This window comes from Gracilinanus agilis, chromosome 1 (genome assembly GCF_016433145.1).
Source record: "Gracilinanus agilis isolate LMUSP501 chromosome 1, AgileGrace, whole genome shotgun sequence".
Lineage (NCBI taxonomy): Eukaryota > Metazoa > Chordata > Mammalia > Didelphimorphia > Didelphidae > Gracilinanus > Gracilinanus agilis.
Window position 1 is genome coordinate 139,975,472 of NC_058130.1, and position 23,710 is coordinate 139,999,181.

The 23,710-nt window shown below is 37.2% G+C and overlaps 1 protein-coding gene across 1 annotated transcript; it reads left to right on the forward strand.

Moving 5' to 3' along the window:
- Positions 1-1,984: 1,984 nt before the first annotated feature.
- LOC123248796 lies at positions 1,985-23,182 on the forward strand. The gene is made up of 11 exons (XM_044677662.1): positions 1,985-2,055; positions 2,567-2,629; positions 3,797-3,919; positions 5,947-6,102; positions 11,758-11,811; positions 12,010-12,230; positions 14,283-14,359; positions 15,541-15,651; positions 16,710-16,796; positions 19,431-19,538; positions 23,057-23,182. The coding sequence occupies exons 1-11, from the start codon at positions 1,985-1,987 to the stop codon at positions 23,180-23,182; spliced, it is 1,197 nt and encodes a 398-aa protein (XP_044533597.1).
- The last annotated feature ends 528 nt before the right edge of the window (positions 23,183-23,710 follow it).

A 23,710-nucleotide genomic window follows, 5' to 3' on the forward strand; every position in this document is an offset into this window, starting at 1 on the left:
ATTCCCCCCTCCCCTGGCCGATATGCATTTCCACTGGTTTTGTTGATAGTTGCATTGGTGTGGTACTTTCGATCCCCAATCATGTCCTCATCAACCCATGTATTCAAGCAGTTGATTTTCTTCTCTGTTTCCTCTCCTGCTGTTCTTCCTCTGAATGTGGGTAGTGTTCTTTTCCATAGATCCCTCAGAATTGTCCTGGGTCATTGCATTGCTGCTAGTACAGAAGTCCATTACATTCTGTTTTACCACAGTATATCACAAAGCCCACATCTTGATAAAAATTTATTTGATCTGACCATCCCTACTAGCTGTCATTCTATTATTTTCTTCCTTTCTTAGCTAAATTCCATCAGAAAATCATTTACACTAGTTATTTCTACTCTTCCCTAGCTCCTAAGCCCTCTGCTTTCTGACTTTAAACTACATCATTCAACTGAAATTCCCTTCTCCAAAATTACTAATGATCTCTTCATTGACAGATCAAGTGGCCTTTTCTCTGTCACCTTTCATGGCTTTCATCTCTAGGTTTTTGTTACATTATTCTCCCTGGGTACTCCCATCTGCCTGATGGTACTTTCTCTATGTCCTTTCCTAGATCTTCATTTTTGTACACCTGCTAACAGTGGTTATATCCCCCAAGGATCTATCTTGGATTCTTATTTCACTCTATACTGTTTAGTTTAATGAACTCATTAGCTCCCCGTGGGTTTGATTACCATCTCTCTCTGCACAGCAATTCTCAAATCCAACCCTAGTCTATGCTGAGCTAGATCATGAATTCCTGCCTCTCAAACCTCTCACTGGGTGTCCAAAACGGAACTTATTATCTTTTCCCAGAATGCACTCCTCTTCCCATTGCTGGCATAGGTACCACTAATTCTCCTATCATCCAGGCTTGCAATTTCATCATCACCCTTGATTCCTTTGTCACTACTCTAGGATATATCTCCTTTTCTCTACTCAAACCTTGGTGGTATGAACACTTCTCAGTTCATTCCTAAACTATCAAAATAGCTTTCTCATTGGTGTCTGCCTCAATCCCTCACACTCCCCCCACATTCATCCTATATTTAATCCTGATTTTCCTAAAGCATAGATCTGACTGTATCAAACTCTTCCATATTATCTCGCTATTAATCTGCACTGGCTCCCTATTACCTTCTGGATCAAATATAAAATGCTTTGTTTGCCATTTAAAGCCTGTCACACCCAGATCCCCTTCCTACCTTTCTAGTCTCTGTCCATGTAATCTATGACCTAGTCTTTCCTGATTAGTGCCATCCCCCATCAACTTTCCCCTTCCCCAGTTGTTAGTTCTCTCCCACTGAAAATTATATTCTATTTACTTAGTATCTGTAAATGTTGTATTCCCTCAATTGAATGTAACTCCCTTGAGAGGCAGAGGCTGTTTCTTCATATCACTTTGCACATGGCAGCATCTAATCATGCTTGTTGAACTAAATTTGGAGATCTAGAATAGGAAAAGTCAAAAATTATATTAACAAATAGACCTATGGGTACAGCTAGGTGGCTCAGTAGATGGAGAGCCAGATCTAGGGAGGAGAGCCAGACCTAGGGACAAGAGGTCCTGAGTGTGTGATTCTGGGCAAGTCACTTAATCCCCATTGCCTAGCCCTTGCCTATTAATTAATTAATAACATACAGTATTAATTCTAAGACAGAAGGTATGGGTTTAAAAAAAAAAGTGGATCCAGGGCCATTGATGGCTTTTTCATAGGACTATCTCCCTTAGCAGTATTCACTATAAAGGTCTGAATGTTAGAATGAGGTTTAATTGGAACTGCTCTGAGTTAGGTTTGGCTCTCTAGACTGGCCAGAGCATAGAGCCTGTGGTCCTTTATAGAACTATAAGAATTCAAGATTTATTAGCCACTAGAAAGTAGTTCATTTTCAATAAGAAGACACAAGCATTACATGATTTTATTGGGATGCAGAGGAAAAGTGCATTGACCGTATCAAAGACATGGATCAGCACACTAGGCCCACACTACCCCAGACCAACCAGCTCACCTCCACAAACCTGTTTCCTCATTTGTAAAATGAGGCCAGTAATTGATCTACTTCACAGATTTTTGTGAAAATGCTTTGTAAAATGCTATATTGGTGTGAGTTGCTACTGTCTTCATCCTAGTCATGATCAAGCATTAAGATTTGTGCATTACACTGTTTGAGCACTTTTTAAAAGAAATTAGATCTTATCTGTCTGCTTTTGGGTGATGTTGAATGTCCGTTATTCAGACATGATCAGAAACAATTATACAAATATACACAAGTTATGTTGCGAATAAACAGAAGTGAGTACCTAGAGATGTTGAAAGGTGTTTCTGGTAAAGTTGAGAAAATTCATGCTGTGCTGCACCTTTCAAGTTAATGATATTCAGTAGAATCACTTCATTATAATGGCATTAATTTTTTATTTTTCATTTTATTTTATTATTTATTTTTATTTTATTGAAAATAATTAATTGTGGTGGCATTTCTTTATGGATATTACTTTTAAATCAACATGACTAACCCATGTGGTGGTTTTTAAAATTTGTTTTAGGTCCTGGCAAAATCTTGGACCATCTGAGTCTCTGAAATTGGCTGTGCCTTTGCTTATGTCAAGGTAAATTATTTCTTTTTCTCATTCTGAATCACTTGTTTTCTTGGTCTAAGCATTTCTTTTCTATTTTATCAAGTACCTTTCCATTTCCTCTCCTTTCTCTCACTGGCTTTCCTTTCCAATAGAATTATGAGCTTATTTTAGAGAAATTAGTATATTGCCCAGTTTTTCTAAAAGTATATAGAAGAAATTGTTTATCAAAGCCATTTATTTCAAATAATATTAAAGCCTGAAATTTATGGCCATATGCATCCCCATGTGAAAACTTTGAATTTTTAAAATTTGATTTCTTTTGTGCTATCCCTTATAACAGGAATGAAAAAAAGAATGGAGGGGATAGAGGGAGGCAGTTCAACAAGACAAAACAACTTGCCAACGGAGGCTAACTATATGTGTAGTGGTCCCCATCTGTGGCCTGTCACCTCTGCAAAGAAAGAAAGGAGATGTATTTTCTAAGGAGATATATTTTCTATGGATACTAATTTCCTGGTTCTGCTTATTTAATTTAGTGTTAGTTCATAGATGTCTTTCCATGCTTCAATGTGTTCTTGATATTATCTATAACTACAAAATCTTTCAAAATCTTCTGTAATCTGAGCTGCCTCATTAGCAATAGTTGATAGAGCTCTATTCTTTATGATTTATGTGTATTACCTATGGATAGTAAATAATATGTTCGTGTGAATGAGTGTCTAACTTTTCTTACTTTCTTTTCACTTCTAGCTAGGGGCCGTGATATAGGATAGCTATAAGAAACCCTCTTTAATTTGTGGCTTTGTGAGCAACTCAAGTTTTATTAAATGGGCTGCTACCAAGACATGTAATCATATTATAGACCCAAAGCTATCTCCCCTCTTACTGCTTTGTACTTTGATCCCTGACTAATTCAGTCAGGTAATTTGAGTATCAGTTAGGCCTTAAGCAGCAACCTCCCTCATTAACACCTTGTGGTCTAATGCTTAGTGGAGGGAGGTCTTATTTCTGTTTGCCATAAAGCATTGCCTCTAGAGAGGAAGAGTCCTTTTTGAGGTTAAGAATATTTGCCCATTCTGCCTTCCCTAATAGTTTTAATTTTATACAGAAATACTAACATTTTATATATTCCTAGAAAAGAAACCATATTTTCTGTTTCTACCTTGCTTCATAAAACAATCTCTTTCTTAAATCTAGGATTACCAAAAACCTCCAGCGGATGCTTGTGCTCAATGACTTTCCCAAACAACTTTATGAAAAATTCATTAGCTTTTTCCAGGCTATTCCTCTTCCCCCTTGCTGTTTTAAGTTCACAAATTGGTAAGTATCTCATTTCTGTTGTAAATTTTGTATCTGATAATTTGGTAATGCTAGACAAATGGCTCAATGGAGATTAGTATCTGGAAGATCTGAGTTCAGATCCTATCTTGAATACTTCTATATCTGTGATCCTGGACGAGGCACTTTGCCACTCTCCACCTCAGTTTTCTCATCTGTAAAATGGACAATAAAACAACAAGGTTGTTGTGAGAATCAAATGAGATAGTATATGTACATCTCTTTGCAAATCTTAAAGTACCATTTACATGTGAGTTATAATATTTCATTAGCATGGGGCTTAAACAGATATAAGATGTCTATGGATAAATATTAGAAAAAACAGGACGCATAAGTTAAATGTAATATATGTTAAAAAAATACCACTTGTGCTTGTCACTTCTATTAGTGCTGTTCACAAGCTGGATCCAGTGGAATAGTTTAGGTCGGTGCTGGGCAAACCATGGCCCGCAGGCCAGATGCAGCCCCCTGAAATGTTCTATTAGGCCACTCAACATTATTCCTAATCTGACGAATACAATGAGTAGGATACAATACAATGAAACTTCGAAAGAGTTGCCTTAGAAACAGACTGACAGATGAGCATTTCCTTTTCTTTGGCCCCCTCTTTAAAAAGTTTGCCCATCACTGGTTTAGGATTCAGCGTGTTTTCTCTACTGGAACACTCATCCTTTATACCTCTGCTTCCCTGTGTGCCCTTCAAGCTCTAATCTCCAGAATATGCTGGACTCTTCCAGGTCCCTCCCCCAATCTGCCATTCCTTACTCAAATAATTACCATGATCCCTAAACTTTCCAAATATTTCTTGTTTGGAGTTTTCTGGTTGGCAAAGTAGTGGCTGCTACTACTCATTGAGCTGGAAAAAACACAATATAGGTGATTAGAGACATAGGAGGGAAGGCGGTCTGGCTTACTCTTTTTTTTAACTTTTATTTACGCCACCATATAAATTACATTGATATATATTAATTTGTTTTATTTTTATACTGCTTCTTTGAATTCAGCTAACGTTTATTAAGCAAGTATTGGATACAAGGCAACCGTGTTAAGTACTGGGAATGTAAAAAAAAAATGGGCATAACCTGCCCTCAGGAGCTTATAGTCAAATGTGTACATCCTCACCCACAAGCATAATACAAAGTAGAATATGATGGGATGTAAGAGAGCATTATTCAGCAGAAAGGAAGCTGGGGCAGCCTTCATGAAAGAAGTAACACCAGACACAGGCCTATGATCCCATCAGGAGAAATAGAGGAGTTGACAGGAATCGATTAAGGTAATGAGAACATTATTTGAGATGTGTCCAAGTGAGACATCCATATAGAGATTCTAACAGGCAGTTATAGATACAGGACTGGAAATCAAGGGAAATGAGGAACTAAAGAAAATTGGGGAGTCATTTGCTTAAAGGTCATAATTAAAACCATGGGAAGATTGGGTGAATTCACCAAGGCCAAGAAGGGAGAAAGAACACATACAATTCAATGGCAAGAAGAGGGTGATTGAGGCAAAAAGAATCCAGGAGTAATAATTATTGGTAGCCAGAATATTCAGTCACCCACAGCACATTGTTTCCCAGACATTCTCTATGAACAAGATATTTTCTAGAATTAGGAGTTCTAGAAAATATACTTATTTTCTAGAATTAGGAGTTCTAGAAAATATACTTGCTTCGTATGTGTATATGTAAATAGGTGAAGAGAGCTGTTAAATTTCACTTGCTTTTTGGTTTGGAGACATAATTCAGAAAAGATGAAGTTGAAAGGGAAAATACAGAAAATGAATGCACTAAAAACAGGAATCTAACCAGTAAAATCATACTTTAGGAATTTTTTTTAAGGCCATGAAAAATAAAAAGATGCTTGACTCTGTATGATCCTTACCAAGTAAGCATGCTCCTATAAATAATACAAATATCTATCTATACACATATTGATTTTCTGAAAATATTTAGATTTTAAAATAAGGTAAGAATTATTCAATTTGTACTATTTTGAAACCACTTTCAGCCTGAATATTGCATCATGGGATCATAGATTACTAACCACAGTTTTAAAAGGCCAGAATATTACTGGTGAACAAAAAAAGAATGGGAAGAAGGAATTCCTCTGGGAAGTTCTTACTGTGATAAAAGCTAGAACTGAAAAAATGGAGAACATGGGACAGTAAGTGTCTAACCACTCTTACCTATATCTATCTATAGGAATTAACTCTTGAATTCTATGTCACTTGAAAATATAGTATTTTGAGGCGCCTGGGTGGCTCAGTGGATAGATTGCCAGGCCTGATATTCAAATCTGGCCTCAGACACTTCCTAGCTGTGGGACTCTGGGTAAGTCATTTATCCCAGTTGCATAGCTCTTCCTGCTCTTCTGCCTTGGAACTGATACTTAGTGTTGATTCTAAGACAGAAGGTAAGGTTTTTTGTTTTTTTTTTCCAAAAGAAAGAAAAGAAATATAGAATTTTATTTACAATAGAGGTTGCAAATCTAAGAAATAAATAAGAGTAAAGAGCTTTTAACCAAATCAATCTGTTGTTTCTCTCTTCCCTTGACCCCAAGGCTTTCTACAATTAAATCAGTTTTATATTCTGATGAAATTATAATCTGCTGAGAGCCTTGATTTATTGATGTTATTTATCCTTTTGTTCTAAAATCAAGAAAAGGGGTGGGTATGGGGTTGTATTCCATCATGTGCCTCATTGTATAATATTCCTTTGCTAAACAGTACTCTGTATAGCAAATCATCAAGGGGATCTGACAGTTACACAGTAGCAATACTAATGGCAAAGCCAACTAAATTTAAGATTAGCTGAACCCAAATAAAATTTAGTCCAATTTGAAGGAAGAAGAAAACAACAGTCAGAGAAGAGTAGTGGGAATTTGTATAACATAGTAGGAAATTCAAATTCTGAAAGAACTGGTTGTAATAGATTAGTGTAAGTATCCTTCATATTTTTGTATCATGAAGTGAAGCCAATGTATGAGCCCCTTCTCAAAATAAAGATTTTAAATAATTGAAGGACATTATTTAAATAATTGAGAGAATTTTTGTTAGAGGCTAGTGAAAATAAAGTTGTAATTTTTTTCCCATCCACGTTAATGGGTCCTCTAAAATCTGTCCTTGGACCTCATGTTAAGAACCCCTCAACTAGTGGGAATTTGTGTTGAAATAAGAAGCAATCTACTTAAAAGGGCTACCCTCAAAATTAATAGAGGCCTAATAAGCCAGTTTCCCCATTCTGTCAGTGATTTCTAGTTTTTGCTGTTATCACTCAAGTAGAGTTCTTCAAATATAGTCCTTTTCCCCAGTTTTTAGTTTTCTACATTGAGAGGCCCCAACATAATGCCTTTTGCCATTCCTCACCCACCCCAACCCCCAACCCTCCCAGGCTATTGTAGTTTAGTGCAAACTGTCTCAAGTATACAACCAAGCTTTATACAGTGTGATGGAATCATATAGTATAAATTATATAGAAATGAATCACAGAATGAGTGGTTTTTTTAGATCTGTGGGGGTATTCTTTTTAAATTTTAAAAAAATTTGACCTTAATAGAACACGACATAAAAGGAGGTCTTCCATGTATGGAATTGTTAGTCTGGTGGTTTCAATCACATCCAACTCTTCATGACCCCATTTGGAGTTTTCTTGGCAAAGATACTGGAGTGGTTTGCCATTTCTTCCTCCAATTCATTTTACGTATGAGGAAACTGAAGCAAACAGGGTTAAGTGACTTACGTAAGGTGACAGTAACTGAGTCTGGATTTGATCTCAAGTCTTCCTGGGTCCAGGCCCAGCATTCTATCCCCTATGCCACCTATCTGCTCTCTCTCTCCCCATATACGTATGTATGTATGTATGTATGTATGTATGTATGTATGTATGTATATATACACACACAGAGATACACAAAGCAAGCAGAAGAAAAAGGATTGGACAAGAAACTGTGAATCTCTTGTTATAAGAAGAATTTTGCTTTCAAATATACGATAAATTCAGTTTGTAACTTTCTGTCAGTTTGCTCATCTGTCTTCTGGAAATTTTATTGGTCATTATTGTTCAAAGTTCTTCATGTAAGTCTTTCAAAGTTGTCTTTCTTCATAGTGTTATTATATATATTGTTCTATAGTTTTCACTTATTTCCTTGTTCTATAGTTTTCACTTACTTCCCTCTTCACTAGATCACTCCAGTGTTTCAGGTTCCTTTGAAATAGTCCCTTTTGTCATTTCAGCCATTTGTCACTTTATAGGGACCACCTTAGTTTCCATTTCACCATCATAAAGAGCTGCTATAAATATTTTTGTACTTATGAACATTTTTCCTCTTTGATTTCTTTGGGATGTAGGCCTATTATTGGGATAAATTTTCTTCTTAATGAAGAGAATTGATTTGGCTCTCACATCAATTTTAATTTCTTTTTTTGGCAAGATATACCTCTCAGAAAGATAGCTTCCAGCCTTTCCCTTTTTGGACAAGAAAACCTTGATCTTTAATGTGTGTTAAGAAATGTTTCCCTTAATTCCTTGGGCAGAGAGCAGTAAAGAAGGCAAAGTGTTACATGTTATGTCATCTTCTCTCTCCATTCCCCCTAGTCTGCTAAATATGAGTCATTGAGGAGGGGGTGGGGTGAAAGAATGAGAAAAGGAAAGGAGAAGAAAATCTCAAGTCACTCCTGTGGCTGACTTTGGGCCTATTCTCATAGATAAGAGTGTGCTCGTATCTTTGACTGAACTTAGAAATATGCCTGAGTGGCCATGGGGTCATAAAGAGCTACATAGTAAAACGGAGGACAGAGATACCAGACTTATTATGTCTTCAACTATTTAACTCTTAACTCTCTTATGCCAGGCTATACAGAAATGGGTAGCAGGATGAATTTGGCCCAGAGGCCATAGTTTATTGACTCCTGCTCTAAAAATGATGCTTTTAAGTATAGTAAACAGGTATTTTTATTCAGTATTTAATATGTTGGATTGGCTTGCACCTATGACATGAGGCCAGCAAGTAATTACCAAAGAAGGTAGGATAAGCCCTAATGCAGTCACAGGGATATACTTATATTCATTAGGGCTTCAAAAGGGACCTTCACTAATACCCAAACCCTTGGGGTTATCATTTATCTTTATCCCTCTAGCTCAAGGCACAGCTCTTTTCTTTATCTCCTTTTTCATCTCTAGAAGAGCAAAGTCCAGGACTATTTAGACATGAGACCAATCCTTTAGAGTCTTCTGATGGAACCTATCTTAATAGGCAATCAACTGCCTCACTATCTTGACCTTCTTCATTGGCCTTACTCTATAGAAAATCCGAATGAACTTTTTTCTGGTTATATACCCTTACCATAAAAGCCTCTAAGTTATTCACATACAAACTACATAAAGCAGCATGCATGGTTTTGGTTGGTTTTTTTCCATCTCTTTCAGAGCTCTATAGTCTATTTCTTCAGCTCTCCAACTCCAAAAAGAATTTGCTTATCCTGCCAATTTGGCTCATTTCTTCCACATAAAGACACCATTTTTAAAATAACAAAAAAGAACGTTAGTTGTTTTATAACTGCATGATCTACACTGCCACTGCAAATAAATTCCCCAGAATGGAACAGGTTACTAAGAGGAGGCAGTGAAGATTTTCAGATAGAGGCTGATTGACAACTTGACAAAGAGATTCAAGCAAAGATGAGGTAGAAATTGGACTAGATGGTCTTTGAGGCTCCCCACAGTTGTGAGGTTCTATGGGTGATACAGAAAATAAATGTAATAAAAGCTCTAAAGAAGGAGAGAACAAGAGCCACCAACAAGAGCAGTTAAAAAGTTCAACTACAGAGCTGTGCCTCAAAGGATGTATGTAAGATTTTGATAATTGATGTAGAGGCAGGAGAACATTATTGGTTGAGAGTTTATTTAGGGCAGAAATACAGCATTGATACACTCAAGATGTATTTGGGAGGCATTAAAAAGATCATTTTGGTTGGAGCAGAAGTTCATATAATAAAGCTTAAAAAAGTAGGCCATGGGATTTAGAGGAGGAAATATCACCTAGACTTTATGGATTATCTATCATAACCACAACGCTTTTTTTTTTTTAAACCCTTGTACTTCGGTGTATTGTCTCATAGGTGGAAGATTGGTAAGGGTGGGCAATGGGGGTCAAGTGACTTGCCCAGGGTCACACAGCTGGGAAGTGGCTGAGGCCGGGTTTGAACCTAGGACCTCCTGTCTCTAGGCCTGACTCTCACTCCACTGAGCTACCCAGCTGCCCCTGACCACAACACTTTTTAAAGGATAGCTGGGTGGCTCAGTGGATTGAGAGCCTAGTCCTTACTGTTCTTCTGTCTTGGAATCCTTTCTTAATATTGAGGATAAAGGCTTAAATTTAAATAAGAGGCCTTTGGATACCTGGCTATGAAATTAAGACTTGATCCTCTAAGCAGTGGGGATTGCAGATTTTCAAGGAGAATAGCATAACAGCAGAAAATAAAATTTAATGTGGCAAATTGAATACAAGTTAAATTGGGTGAGGGTGGAATCCCAGTTTTTAGACTTCTGCAGGATGGAGAACCAGAATTAAGATAGCAGTTGAGATACAATGATTGACTCGTTATCTTTTATTACCCCAAAATGCAAAAAATGACAATAGGGTAGGGGGGAGAGAGTGATTGGTGGGGGGATTCATTCCTTCATTATAAATGGTAAAGATCTCAAATTTATATTTTAGCAAAATTTTTGAGGGGGGGGTATATTTTTATTAGGAGGCTAATCAAAATTTCTGTTTTGATTATTCTAAATTAAACTAATTTAATATCATTTTACTCACTTTCATCCAATTCTTCTCTTTCCTTGTCACCATTACAAATCTATAATTTCTTTGAAGGCAGAAACTTTTCCAATTTTTACTATGTACTTAATTGAATTGAATCTTCATCTTTTGGAAAGGATAAGAATGGTAGCCTTTGAAGCCAAAAACTTAAGTGAGCAGTTATTTAAGTGTACTAACTATGCCATTAGAGTAAACAGTTCATCAAAACTAGTTTTTCTAAAGATTTTAAACTATTAGTGTATAATTGTTGTCCTTGAGGCTTTTGTTTTTTTCAGTATTTGAGTTCACAAAATTTTAGGCAGTTTTCCTTTGGGGGTGCTGAGAGGAAGAGAAAGAATTTTCATTTGATATACTTTCATGAAAGTGGTTGTGTTTTATAAGTAGTGATAGGTGGCTGGGAAGCAATGTGATTCAGTGGATAGCTTGTGCCCTAGGATTAGAATTCAGGAGATCTGAGTTTTTAATCCTGGAAATATGCCCTTCAGGTATACAAACAGGACAATTTTGTTAGTGTTTTGTTAAATTTAATAAACCTAACAGAATTTCAAAGTTTCTTATTCAATCCTTTTTTTTTATTCATTTGTATATTAGAATATTTGTGTTTAAGTTCATAATTTTAAAAATTACAAATAAAGTTTACCCTTTTTTAATGTTTCTTTCACTTCTGGGCCTCAGTTTCCTCATCTGTAACGTAAAGGAATTTTTTATCTTAAGGACCTCTTCTAGCTCTAAAATTTCCTGATAACTTTAATAGATTTTAAGCTTCTTAACAGAATGTTCATTTAAACCACTGACCATTTAAATTTCTTTTTTTATCAGACTGACATTAAGTACAATCATTTTTAGTTCAGGTGAGCTTTTATCCAGTAGTGTATTGAAGTGCCTGTAGAAATGTAAACTATGACAGGAAATCTCCAGAGGCAAAATTGAAATTCTTTCTCTGTCCATTTTAAAAACAGGATATAAGAAGGTATTGTGTTTTTTTTTTCTCCCTCCATTTAGGTACAAAGAACTAGTTCGATATTTGAGAGCAGTAAAATGTAATGAAGGCACTGGGTAAGAAAGAAGCCGTGTGTCCCTCCAGACATACAATTCTATTATACAGTTACATTCAAGATCAACTTGTAAATTGCCCAAATCCTTTAACCTGGTGATAGATGTGTATAGATTCTATGCATATAAATAGATTTGTATATACTATTTCATTTGTACCTTTGAGAAGTTTAATTTTAAAGGAAGCAACCTCTTACACAGGTTAAGGGATCTTAGAGACAAGATTCCTTTCTACTTGTGCAAAAGTGGCGATTTCACGGGTGCTGCATGCTCACTACTGCTTCCTGTCAACAACCTGGCATGTTGCACGGCCTGTCGGCTTGTACCCTTTCAGTTTGAGAGCTACTTGAAGATGTTTTGGACTGGAAGTGTCCCCTCAGGGAAGGACTTCCAGGACTCTGACAAGTGGATTTTGAATGTAGGTAAGCACTGAACTGGCTCCTGTCACTTTCTTTTACACATGCTCTGGGGGTGATATTTGGCTTGGGTTTTGGTGTATTGATGTCTCTCCTTTACTCTCCTTGTACTGATGTACTAAAGCAGTGTTCTCTTTTTATATATTTACCTCAAGTTACAAAGGGCGAGATCCAGTATGTCATTTGATGGCACATGGACCAGTTATCTAGATTGACTACACACACACATCTATGTATATAATTGTATATGTTCATGTGTTTATCACATACATATCAAAGGCAAACCTTCATCAAAATTGTGAGGTTTACCAAGTAGTAGTCATATCTCTGCCATTTAGTAGTTACATGACTCTAAGAAAATCACTGCCCTCTGAACTTCAGTTTCCTCCAAGAAAATGAAGGGCTTTGAACCACAGTAGATTATTCCTAAGATTCTTTCCATTCTGACCTTCTGTGATTAGACATTTCTGTGGCATCTTCAAATCTTTCTTTTTTTCCTTTTCCTTCAATCCTTACTGCTCTTCTGTTTTAAGATTGATACTAAGATAGAAAGGAGGGATTGTGTAAGATGAGAGGGAGGGCTGCTAGGTAGCACAGTGAATAGAGCACCAGGCCTGATGTCAGGAAAATCTGGGTTTAAAACTGGCCTTAGACTCATCTTAGCTGTGTGACTCACTTAGTCCTGATTGCCACTCTTCTTTCTCGGAATTGATTTTAAGACAGAAAGTAAGGATTAGGAAGAAAAATCACCTTTCCTTCCTAAGAAGACTAGGAAGGAAGCAGTTATCCTATGTCCCAGATCTCTGCTAGTTGTGCTTTCCTTGATCAGAGATGTTTTCTTTTTTAAGGTATATCCTTATGCTTCAGAATGTTGCAAACAAGAATGGCCAGGAATGTTAATATAGGAATGTTAAGGGAGGGAATTGGATACAGTATCTTTTACTGCTTGTAATAGATTGGGCAGGTGACTAATAGCTTGTGACTACTGAAGCCCCGTGTAACTGGTTTTGGGGTCTACACAAGGATAACTGCTGGAGACATGTAAAAAAACCTCTATTTAATAAATATTGGAAAAGGTTTGAGGAAAGGTAAACAAAGGTATGAGAATTAGGATTAATTCTCTACTCTGAAAGAGGATCTAAACTTTTACTCACTTCCCTCTAGTTCGCAAGAACTTGCTTCTTACTCCTGTCTCCCCCCCTCCCCCCCCAGTCTTATCACTTCTTAATCTATACTAATTCCCAGGGTCTATTCCAAATAAGCTATACTAATTACTAATCCTCTCAGTTATATAAGTAACTTTACTGTCTCCTTAGATCTCCTTCAGCTTTAAATCAGTTTGGTTATTCGCTCTCTCTGCCCACTGCCAGCCCTTCCAGGCCTAGCTAAGTTTTTCGGCCTAAGCAGGCCACAAAATGGCTTGGCCCTCTCAGCAGCCACACAAAGGAAAAACGGTCTCTCTCTTTCTCTTTTCTATTGATTTCCCCCACAAACTTATTCCAGAAACTCTAACCTGTTCTCCTTCACCTGCCACTGGGTTTTTTTCAGTGTTCTAGCCTCCTCGTAGGGAAAAAAAATCCTCCAGGAGTCTCTTAGCAGTTGGAAAACCCCCAACTCACTCAGGCCACCCAGAATTCAAACAGGCACCCTTCCCAAGACTCTCTGGCCTTAAAGAAACCTTACCCTTTCTTTACCCTGTCCTTGGCTGCTAAGATCCCAGTTACTCCAAGTGGTCCTCATTAGCCCAATGGCTTAATTAATCCTAATAAGAGTATGACTTGGGGAGAAGGGGGAAGAGTTGATCACCTGACATATTCTTTGTTGCTGCTCTCAGTTTCACCTGAACCTCTCCATGGGCTCCTTAAACTGCTGCAGTTGAGACAGAATACAATAATTCTGGTCTCCTGGTTAAAATAGCCATTTTTACTCTTTCCATAAGTTTTGAAAAGGTAAGACATTTTGCCAATTAGATTATTTGTACGGATTTTTTTTTAGGGTAGAAGAGTATTTTTTTAAGGCCAGTTCTATGAGTTTTGTTTTTCAATTCTTTTCTTCCAGGTGCTCCTGTAAAATGTTGTGTTCTAATTAAGCAGGCCCTCCGAGTTCTCTACAGCAACCAGTCCTTGTACAGAAATGTAAGAACTCCATTCATGTTCAGTGTTTACTATAAAAAAAAATGAAAAAAAATCTGGTTTCAACCTTTAATGCTGTGATATACTTAATATTTGTTTTGATTCTACTGACATTTAGCCAGTATACAGGATCTTATAATAGCTTTATTTGTCACAGCCACAGAAGTAGGTTGATACAGGTTTTAAGAGCCAAGTGGTTTGAGTTTCCAGACCTGTCCTTCATTCTTTGTTATAATCCAGAAGTTGATGTTGACCACTTTTACTCTTCCTCCCCCACTCCCCCTGCTGAAAAGTTAAACCTAAGTAAAGAGAAGAATAGAGGTTGTTAGCTCTTTCTCTCTGCCTTATTCCACAAATATATTTATTTATGCCTGGAGAAGCCAGTCGTTCAACTTCTCTGAGCTTATTTCCTTTTATAAATTGGCATGAAGATACTTGAAGCACTATCTCCCTGAGAAGATAATGCATTATATAAACTGGATTGAAACCCTAAGAAACCACATAAATGTCAACTAATGTTACTGTTCCCTACTTATGGTCCTGCCTCAAACAAAAAGCTTCTATATGCTTTGGGCAGCTCTGACATCAGAAGTCACAAAGGAGAGCTAACCTGCACTCATGGTGGGAGTCTCCTTGTCTGAGAGTTCCCTTAATCAGTGAAATCACAGACCAGTCCTTAGGCCTAGCTGACCTATAGCCTTTTGTGCTACCTGAACACTGACATGTTATGAGGAAAGTACTTTGTAAACTTCAAAGGATTATAGAAATGTAATTTGTTGGTCATAAGCTTGTTTTTCTAGATACCTCTGTTTCATAGATATCTCTATTTCATAGATATCTCTATTTATCCTGTTCCTCTGAAAAATGTGTCAGATTTCTATGGATGACCTATAGATAGGTTATTTCTTTGTTTAAACAAAGACATATTGTACCACTGGCCTCAGAGAGCCGCCTCTGAACCTTTTCCATTATTTCCCTTGCTTCAACCTCCAAATACCTAAATTCTCATGTCTTTAGAGAGGGAAGAAGTAAAATTAATAGAATATTTTTTTATGTTTAATTTTTATATTTACTATATCCTATGAAGAAGAGCATTAGCTGCCCTAACCCCATTCACACATATCCTTCTTTTTAAAGTTTGAGAGCCTACAGTTTGATGTTAATTAAAACTCCTGTTTTTTCAGGCAAGATGTTGGAGTGCTCTCATCACAGTTTTGGGCAGTAGTCCTATTTTGGAACAGAATGGCCTCTTAACTACTCTCACACTGAGAGAACCATCATCTTCCTTCAGACAGGTAACTTGTAATCTTCAAAGAAATAAGCTAGTCTCCTGGGGTGACAGCACGTTCAAGCTTATCTGTTTTCGGTATAAATTTGGAAGCTGAATATCTAGGTACTAGTTGCTTTAAAGTTAATCTGAATATGTAGTTGTGATCTAGTTTAATGAATCCAATATTGTCAGCTTGTAGAAGATAGACCAAAGTGTGTTCTTTTCAGATTTTTTGAGCTAGCCTGGTATGTTCAAATGCTTGTTTATACTTTTGTACCCATTTTGTGTGAGATCCTGCCAGCAATGCATATACCTGGGTGTACTGTGGAGCATCATGAGTAAGGATACTGGTCTTGTAGTCAGAATCTGAAATTAATGCATTCAGTTTCTGAAATAATAGTATAAACCAGCAGAAAAACTTGATTTGGATATGTAATGGAACATAATAAAAAAAGTTTTGCATCAAGAAGACATAGGTGCCAGTCTCAACTCTAACATTTTCTGGTTGTAGGATCCTGAGCAAACCATTTACTGCTCTGAGCTTCGATGTCCTTATTTGTAAAATGGGAAGAACAATACCTGCCCTACATAACACATAAGATTGTTTTAAAGAGGGCACTTTGCAAACTATGGAATGAGTTATAGAAATCTGAACTTATGTTTCAACAAATGAATCCAACTCTAGAGTTCTATATATCATTAGCAGTTTTTCAGAAATAAATCAAGGACATGAATAGATCATTCCAAGGATTTAGGAAATTTAAAGAACAACCAAACTATTAGCATCTCTGTATACAAAGCACAATGCCCACTATAGTATTCTGAGTTATAATTAGCCCAGAATATTTTGCATTTGAACAAAATAAGCAGATCTGACTCAACCAGTAAATGATCATTGAATCTAGGGCAGAGGACCTGGATTCCAAGGACAACCCTAATATTTATTGCCTTTATGACCCTGGGCAAGCTGCCTAATGTCTTTAGACCTCATTCCTCAACTAGAAATGATGGGGGTCAAATTAGATGATATCCAAGGTCTTTTCCAGCTCTAAAACCAAATCATAATATATAACTTTGTTGCAGATGGTATGGGACGTGTCCTTTGGCATTTTAGAAGAACTGAGATTGAAAGTCAATATTTCCTTGCCTTCAAATATATTTTATGGTTCTGTAAGTTTGCAAGTTTTGCCTCTTTTTCTCTGGGTATTCTGATATTTGAGGTTGCAATGTTAAATAATAAATAATTTTTAATACCATAGACCTAAATCTTGAGTATTTAAACTGTACATCAGCTTGGGAATTGCCCTAAACTCTCTATTGATCTCCAGTCTCACACCTCCAGCTGCCTTTCCAGACATGTTGAACTAGACATCCTGTAGACATCTTAAACTCAATATATCCAAAACAGAACTAATTAATCTTTACCCCTAAACACCCCACTCCTACCTTCCATGTTACTATAGAGGGCAACTTCATCCCTCCAGTGCCTCAGCCTCAAAATTAGAAGTCATCCTGCATTGCTCACTATCTCTCATCCCCTCCTATCCAAGTTGTTGCCAAGGGCTATCTATTTTGCCTTTGCAGGATCTCTTAAATAAGCTCCCTTCTCTCTTTTGACCTAATGCAGGCTTTTATCACCTCATGCCTGGATTTTTGCAATAGCCTATTGGTGGGTCTGCCTTCATTAATTCCCTCCCTAGTCTTGAGCCATCCTCCATTCAGCTACTAAAATGATTTTCCTAAAGACTCTCTCTTTTTTCTCTCTCTCTTTCTCTCTCATATTAACCCTAGTGCTTAGCACAGTTCCTGGAATATAATAGCCACTTAATAAATATTGATTGGCTGGTTCACTTAACATTTATTATTAGGCATATCAGCATTAATGGAACTGTGTGTTAGACACTGGAGGAGATAAGAAACTAATAGAGTTCAAAGGAGCTCCTGTGAGATATCTTGTACTTGGGGCCAATCAGCAGTGTCTTCATGAAAGAGTTATCATTTAAGCCAGATTCTGAAGAAAGAGAAAATTTTTCACTGGCAAAAATAGAGAGGGTATCACAGGCATAGAAAGGTGAGCCAAAACATGGAGGCAAGAAAGAGTAGGGCGTGTTTGGGAACAGGAACATGGCAGGTTGTCCACTTTGGGAAGGGAATACATAAAGAAGAGTAAAAAACTTTAAGTCTAAAAAAAGGCAGGTCAGAACCCAGCCATAAATGATGGCCCAGGATGCCAAGCCAAGGAATTTGGGCTTTGGTGGGTAGAGAGAATGCCTGAGCTATGGAGAGATTTGGTCATCACTTCTTGGCTTGGGTTGATATCATCCATGTATTTCTATTGCTCTTCTCTTGGGCTCCTACTGGAGCAGCATGATTTTACTTGATCTTAAAGGCAGAAGGCAGAGGTTTATTGCCTCCAGAACAAAATATAGAATCCTGAATTTGACATTTAAAGCCTTCTGTGATCTGGCTCCCACAATCTTGTCCAATTTATTTTTATTTCACTTTAAGGACTCTTCAGTCAAACTGGCTTAAACTGTTTCCCTCTATCACATTTGAACTCCCACCCATGTGCCTTTGCTTGGCTATCCATGCCCAAGCCTGAGGTGTCCTTTCTCCTCATCTCCCCCTCATAGAACCAAGCTTCTCTCATCGTGCTTTTCAGGGGCCACTTGTTATCACAGAACCTTCCATCCCCCTTGCAGTTCTTTGTGCTTCCTCTTTCTTCAAATTACTCTGTACTTCATTGTAGACTTGTGTATATGTGTTTTACCCACCCCCCCTTTACAGGAATCATGAGCTCCTTGTAAATAAAGACTGCCTTTGTCTTTGTTCTTTAGCCTGATGCCTATCATATGGTAAACACAGTTAGTGTTTGTTGAATTTAACTGAATCCTGACCCTTCTACTTAATGGACAGAAAGCCCACAATGTTTTTATCTTTATTTTTAATAACAAATTTCCACATAGGTTTTCCAAAGTTATATCATTCATGTTGTCTCCCTCCCTTTTTCCCTCCCTTCCTCTCAGATTTGACAAGCAATTCAATCTGGTTATACATGTATTATCACTCAAAACATTTTTCTATATTACTCATTTTTATGAGTGAGTTATCTTGTAAAAACCAAAGCCCCAAATCATATAGCCATATAACAAGTGATAAATCATGTTTTCATCTGCATTTATACTCTAGCAGTTCTTTCTCTGGAGGTGGATAGCATTCTTTTTCATAAGTCCTTCAGACTTGTCCTGGAACATTGTATTACTATTAGTAGCAAAGGCGATCGATCACATTTGATCAACCCACAGTATTTCCATTACTGTGTATAACATTCTCCTGGTTCTGCTCATTTCACTCTGTATCACTTTACATAGGTCTTTCCAGTTCTTTAATCATTCTGTTCATCATTCCTCATAGCACAATAGTATTCCATCACCATCATATACCACATTTTGTTCAGCCATTCCCAAAATGAAGGACATCCTCTCAGTTTTCAATCCTTTGCCTCCACAAAAAGTACAGCTGTAAACCTTTTTGTACAAACCTGGTCCTTTCCCATTTTTTTTTTTAATCTCTTTGGGATGCAGACCTAGTAGTGATCAGAAAGCCCTTTGTCAGTCTTAAAGTGCTCTATAAATGTCAACTGTTAAAGGATTTATTTCATGCTCTTATGATTGAATGACTCCCCTCTGTCATTTAGTTTTCTCCTAAAGGCCTGAGTGCCTTTGCACTCACAGTATTGCTCAGTAAAGAGGAGGGAATGCACATGGGCCTTTGCCTCTGATTGTTGTTTGTCTTTCTAATTAGCGAAACCTCGAGGCCTGCTTTCTTCTCACCATTAAAGCTGTGCTTCAGATGCTCCTCACTGACTTGCCATGGTTGACTTCTCTTCTTGAAATAATATTAGCTTTTGGGGTAAGTTCTAAATATTTTGAGTCTAATTGATTAAATTTTTTTTTTCTTTTTTCCCCCCCTTTTCCAAAAGACCTACAAGCATGGCAACACATTGCTATAATGTCTGCTATAGGGGATGTTAGGTTGGCGGATTTTTTGAGCTTGGGAGTTGTGAATTGTAGTGGCCTCAACTTTTCCAATGTCTGCACTAAGTAGTAGGGCATGAATATCATGAGCCTCTTGGGGTGAGAGACCACCCTATTATATTGAGAGAGGGGTGAACCAGCCCCGGTTGAGCCCAGTACTTTATAATTTTTTTGAATCAGTAAAATCTCCTACTTCTTCCCAGTTGAGAAAGAAAAATAAAAACCCCATTATAAGCATGTAGTGGAGAGAAACAAATTTCCGCAAGTTTCATTCTTTGCTCTAGTCATTCTCCTATGAGGAGGGTGGGTAGCATGTTTCCTCAGGAGTCCTCTGAAATTATGGTTGGTGACCATGCTGATCAGAGTTCCTAAACTGTTTGTCTCTACAATATTGTCATTGTATGATTGTTCTGGTTCTGCTCACTTCACTAACAGTTCATATGAGTCTTAATGTCTTTCTCAGAAATGATCCCCTTCGTTGTTAATGGCATAATAGTATTCCATCTGTCACATTTACACACCATAGCTTGTTTAGTCATTCCACAATTGATAGAGACTTCTTTAGTTTCCAATTAATGTAATAGAAAAAGAGCTATAAATATTTCATCTATCCTTAGGTCTGTTTTGCTTAGGATTCATCTCTTAATTTCTCCTCCCCATTTCTCAATTCAATAGAATATGTATTTCAGTACCCAACTCGTGTGTGTGTGTGTGTGTGTGTGTGTGTGTGTGTGTGTGTGTGTGAGAGAGAGAGAGAGAGAGAGAGAGAGAGAGAGAGAGAGAGAGAGAGAGAGAGAGAGAGAGAGAGAGAGATTGAGATTCCTATCTTTGACTTATTCAGATGAAAGTGAGGTTCAGGTGTTAGCCACTCTTCCCTCCTTGTTAATGTAGATATCTATTTGCACAGCCCTGTGATTTGAGATAATTTTCTTTAGCCTGCTTCTCCCTTTCCTCCTAGTGTATTCCTCATCCTTCTTATCTATTCTTCTTTTATGATTATCAACACTTGGCAGGATCATTTTTGGCCTTCTAATTATGACTTCCCCTTTGGCCTTTGGTGATGATAGGATTCAGAGAATATCTGTTATCACCTTCCCATATTATAATATAAACTTTGTGCATGTTTAGTCCCTTATGGTTGTTTGTTCATGTTTAGTTTCACTTTACTTCTGTGTTTACAACTTACAGTTTCTATGCTACTCTGGTCTTTTCATCAGGATTGCTTGGAAATCTATGTCATTAAAGGTCCATATCCCATCCCACCCCCAATAGAATTGTATTGAGTTTTGATAGGTAAATTAATTCTTGGTTGTAAGCCTATACCCTCTGCCTTCTAAGCTCTATTTCTTTAGAGCAGTGACTGCTAAATCATAATACCGGTTGTATCTCCTTTGTACTCAAATTCTTTTTTCTGGCTGCTTATAAGACTTTATTTTGACCTGGAAGCTCTGAATTTAGCTATAATGTTTCTGAAAGTTTTTATTTTGAAGTTATTTTCAGGAAGTAATCAATGGATTTTTTTCTATCTCTGCTTTGTCCTTTAGTTTCTTAGAGATCTGAGCAATTTTCTTTTATGATTTGTTGGAAATATGTCTAATAGGGTCTTGTTTTTGGTCATAGTTTTCAAATAGTTCAGTGACTCAAACTTTTCTTTTGAATCAGTTTTCCAAATCAGTTGTTTTTGTTCTGATATACCTTATAGGTTTTTGGTGTTTGTTTTTTTTCTGATTGTGGGGAGAAGAAGGGGTCTTTTGACTTTGTTTTTAATATTTTCTATTGTCTTATGGAGTCATTCCATTTAATCTAGTCTTATTTTTGAGGAGTTTGTTGGTCAGCCATTTTTGTACCTCTTGTGCCCAACTCTTAATTCAGTTTTCAGTTCTTTCTTTCCACTCCCCAGTTTTTTTTAACATTTTTAAAACTTTTTAAGCTTTCTCTTCACATATTCCAGGAATTCTAGTTCAATTTGTGTCCAAACTGTGGTTTTCTTTCATGCTTTTCTTAGAGATGTTTTGAAGTAATTTTCTTTTTCTATGTTTGTTTTTAGCTTCCCTATCAACACATTGGTTCTTTATGGTAAATGTGTGTGTGTGTGTGTGTGTGTGTGTGTGTGTGTGTGTGTGTGTGTGTGTATTTGCTGATTCTTGTAACCTACTTCTTGATTTTGGACAACCTGGACACTTCTGGAATGTCTGGGCTGCTCTTGCTCTGTTTTCTTGAAGTACTGAGTGTAGTGTTCTGGGATTCTAAGAACAGTCAGGATAGGGGCTTGGAAACATTCAATGCCCCCAAAGGGATCTGATCCAAGTCAAAATCTGATTGTTGCCTCACTCCCCTGGTCTGAGGTTGGGTCTGGGTAACATGCCTGAAGGGATTGACCCCTTTGGATTTTCAGTAGATTGCTTATGTACTCCTTAGCAGCCAGCTTGAAAGCTCTTTTGGTTCAGTAAGACAGAACCATAAGTTCCTCTTTGGCCTAGGATTCTTGCTCTGATTATTCTCATGCAGGTTTTGAATTGGGCTAGAAGCTGGAACTAAGCATAAGCTCTGATCCTAGGGTCTGAGCCACACAGTTGCTACTGGTTTGACTTGCTCCTTCTTTGGTATAGGTCCTGAGACCAGCAACTACTCCTCCCCTGGAATGCCACTCCAGGTTTAGATCTTTTCCTTAGTCCTCCTTGTGTCTGTGACCTGCAATTAGATAGTGAACAACAGAGGTGCCCTTTGGTTCCTGATAGCAAATAGAGGCATGGGGCTTGAAGGTGAAGGGAAAAGCACTGCCTTTAAATTAACTGAAGAAACATAGTACTGTGTTCATAAAGGAAGAAGAAAAAATATCCTCATTTGGAGGAGGGCAACTATTAGGGACAAATGGAGGAAAACATAAAACTAATAACTTTAAATATGGACTAAACAGTCCAATAAAACAAAAAAGGCAAAGATTGAATTTTTTTTTAAACTCCATAATCTGTACCACCCCCATGTAAAACATATTTAAAAAACAAGGACTTACTCAGAATAAAAATGGGGGACATAAAGGCAAGAGGTGCAATCAAAAACATTTAGTATGTGTGTAGTATTCCAAAAATTCTTAAGTACAGTTTTAAGCTATTAAACTTAAAAACAGCACTGCATGAAGACTTTTAGGACGTACTGTAAATAAAATATTTAAAGCTACCAAGAGTCCTTTACATAAAGTAGGTATGTAATGGTGGCTGAATATTATGAATGTTATAAATGTGATTTTTTCTCAATTTACTTTTGACCTTAAATGGTCTTCAGTAACCTATGTGGATACTGGGTTTGAAAGAAGGGGAGAAGGGAATGGAGAATTACAATGAAATACTTACAATGACAATGAATGAGAATCTATTTCTTTTTTAACTTTCCTAGAAAAATTTCTGGGCACTAAAGCTATTTTTGGAAGGCCTTTTGTACCAAATGCCTGATCTTCATGAAATTGTCAGTATGATTGTCAAAGATCTGAGTTACCAGAAACACACTCTGCTAAAATTGTAAGTCTGTCTTTCCTCTTTGAATTCCTCAATTAGAAAATGCTAGACAAGGGGTGCAGGTAGATGACTCATGGATTGAGAACCAGGCCTAGAGACAGGAGGTCCTAATCTGGCTTCAGATACTTCCTAGCTGTGTGTGTCCCTGGGCAAGTCACTTGACCCCCATTGCCCAGACCTTATCACTCTTCTGCCTTGGAACCAATACACAGTATTGATTCTAAGAGGAAAAGCTAAGGGTTTGAAAGAAAAAAAAGAAAAATGCCAGACATGAATGAGCCATTGGTATTTATCAGACAATGATTGGTTTCAATCAAGTAGTCGTTAATGAATGTAGTTGTCCTGGCCACTTATTTAAGGATGGGGTATTATGATGCGGAAAAGTGAACTCACTTTCTCTCTATTCCTCAGTCCAAATTGAAAAAATGTAACTGAATATTTTGTTTAGAGAAAATTGGCTTCCTTTGAGGCTTTGTGAATTTTTTATATTCCACAGTTATGAGTAAGTCATTTATCCTATTAATGGGCCTTAGAA

Excerpts from the sequence above, each read along its gene's own strand:
- LOC123248796 (XM_044677662.1), top strand. The coding sequence starts at position 1,985 with ATGGATCAGCACACTAGGCCCACACTACCCCAGACCAACCAGCTCACC. Across the intron at positions 12,231-14,282 it reads CAAGTGGATTTTGAATGTAG|GTGCTCCTGTAAAATGTTGT; the intron begins GTAAGCACTGAA and ends CTTTTCTTCCAG. Across the intron at positions 19,539-23,056 it reads AAATAATATTAGCTTTTGGG|AAAAATTTCTGGGCACTAAA; the intron begins GTAAGTTCTAAA and ends TAACTTTCCTAG.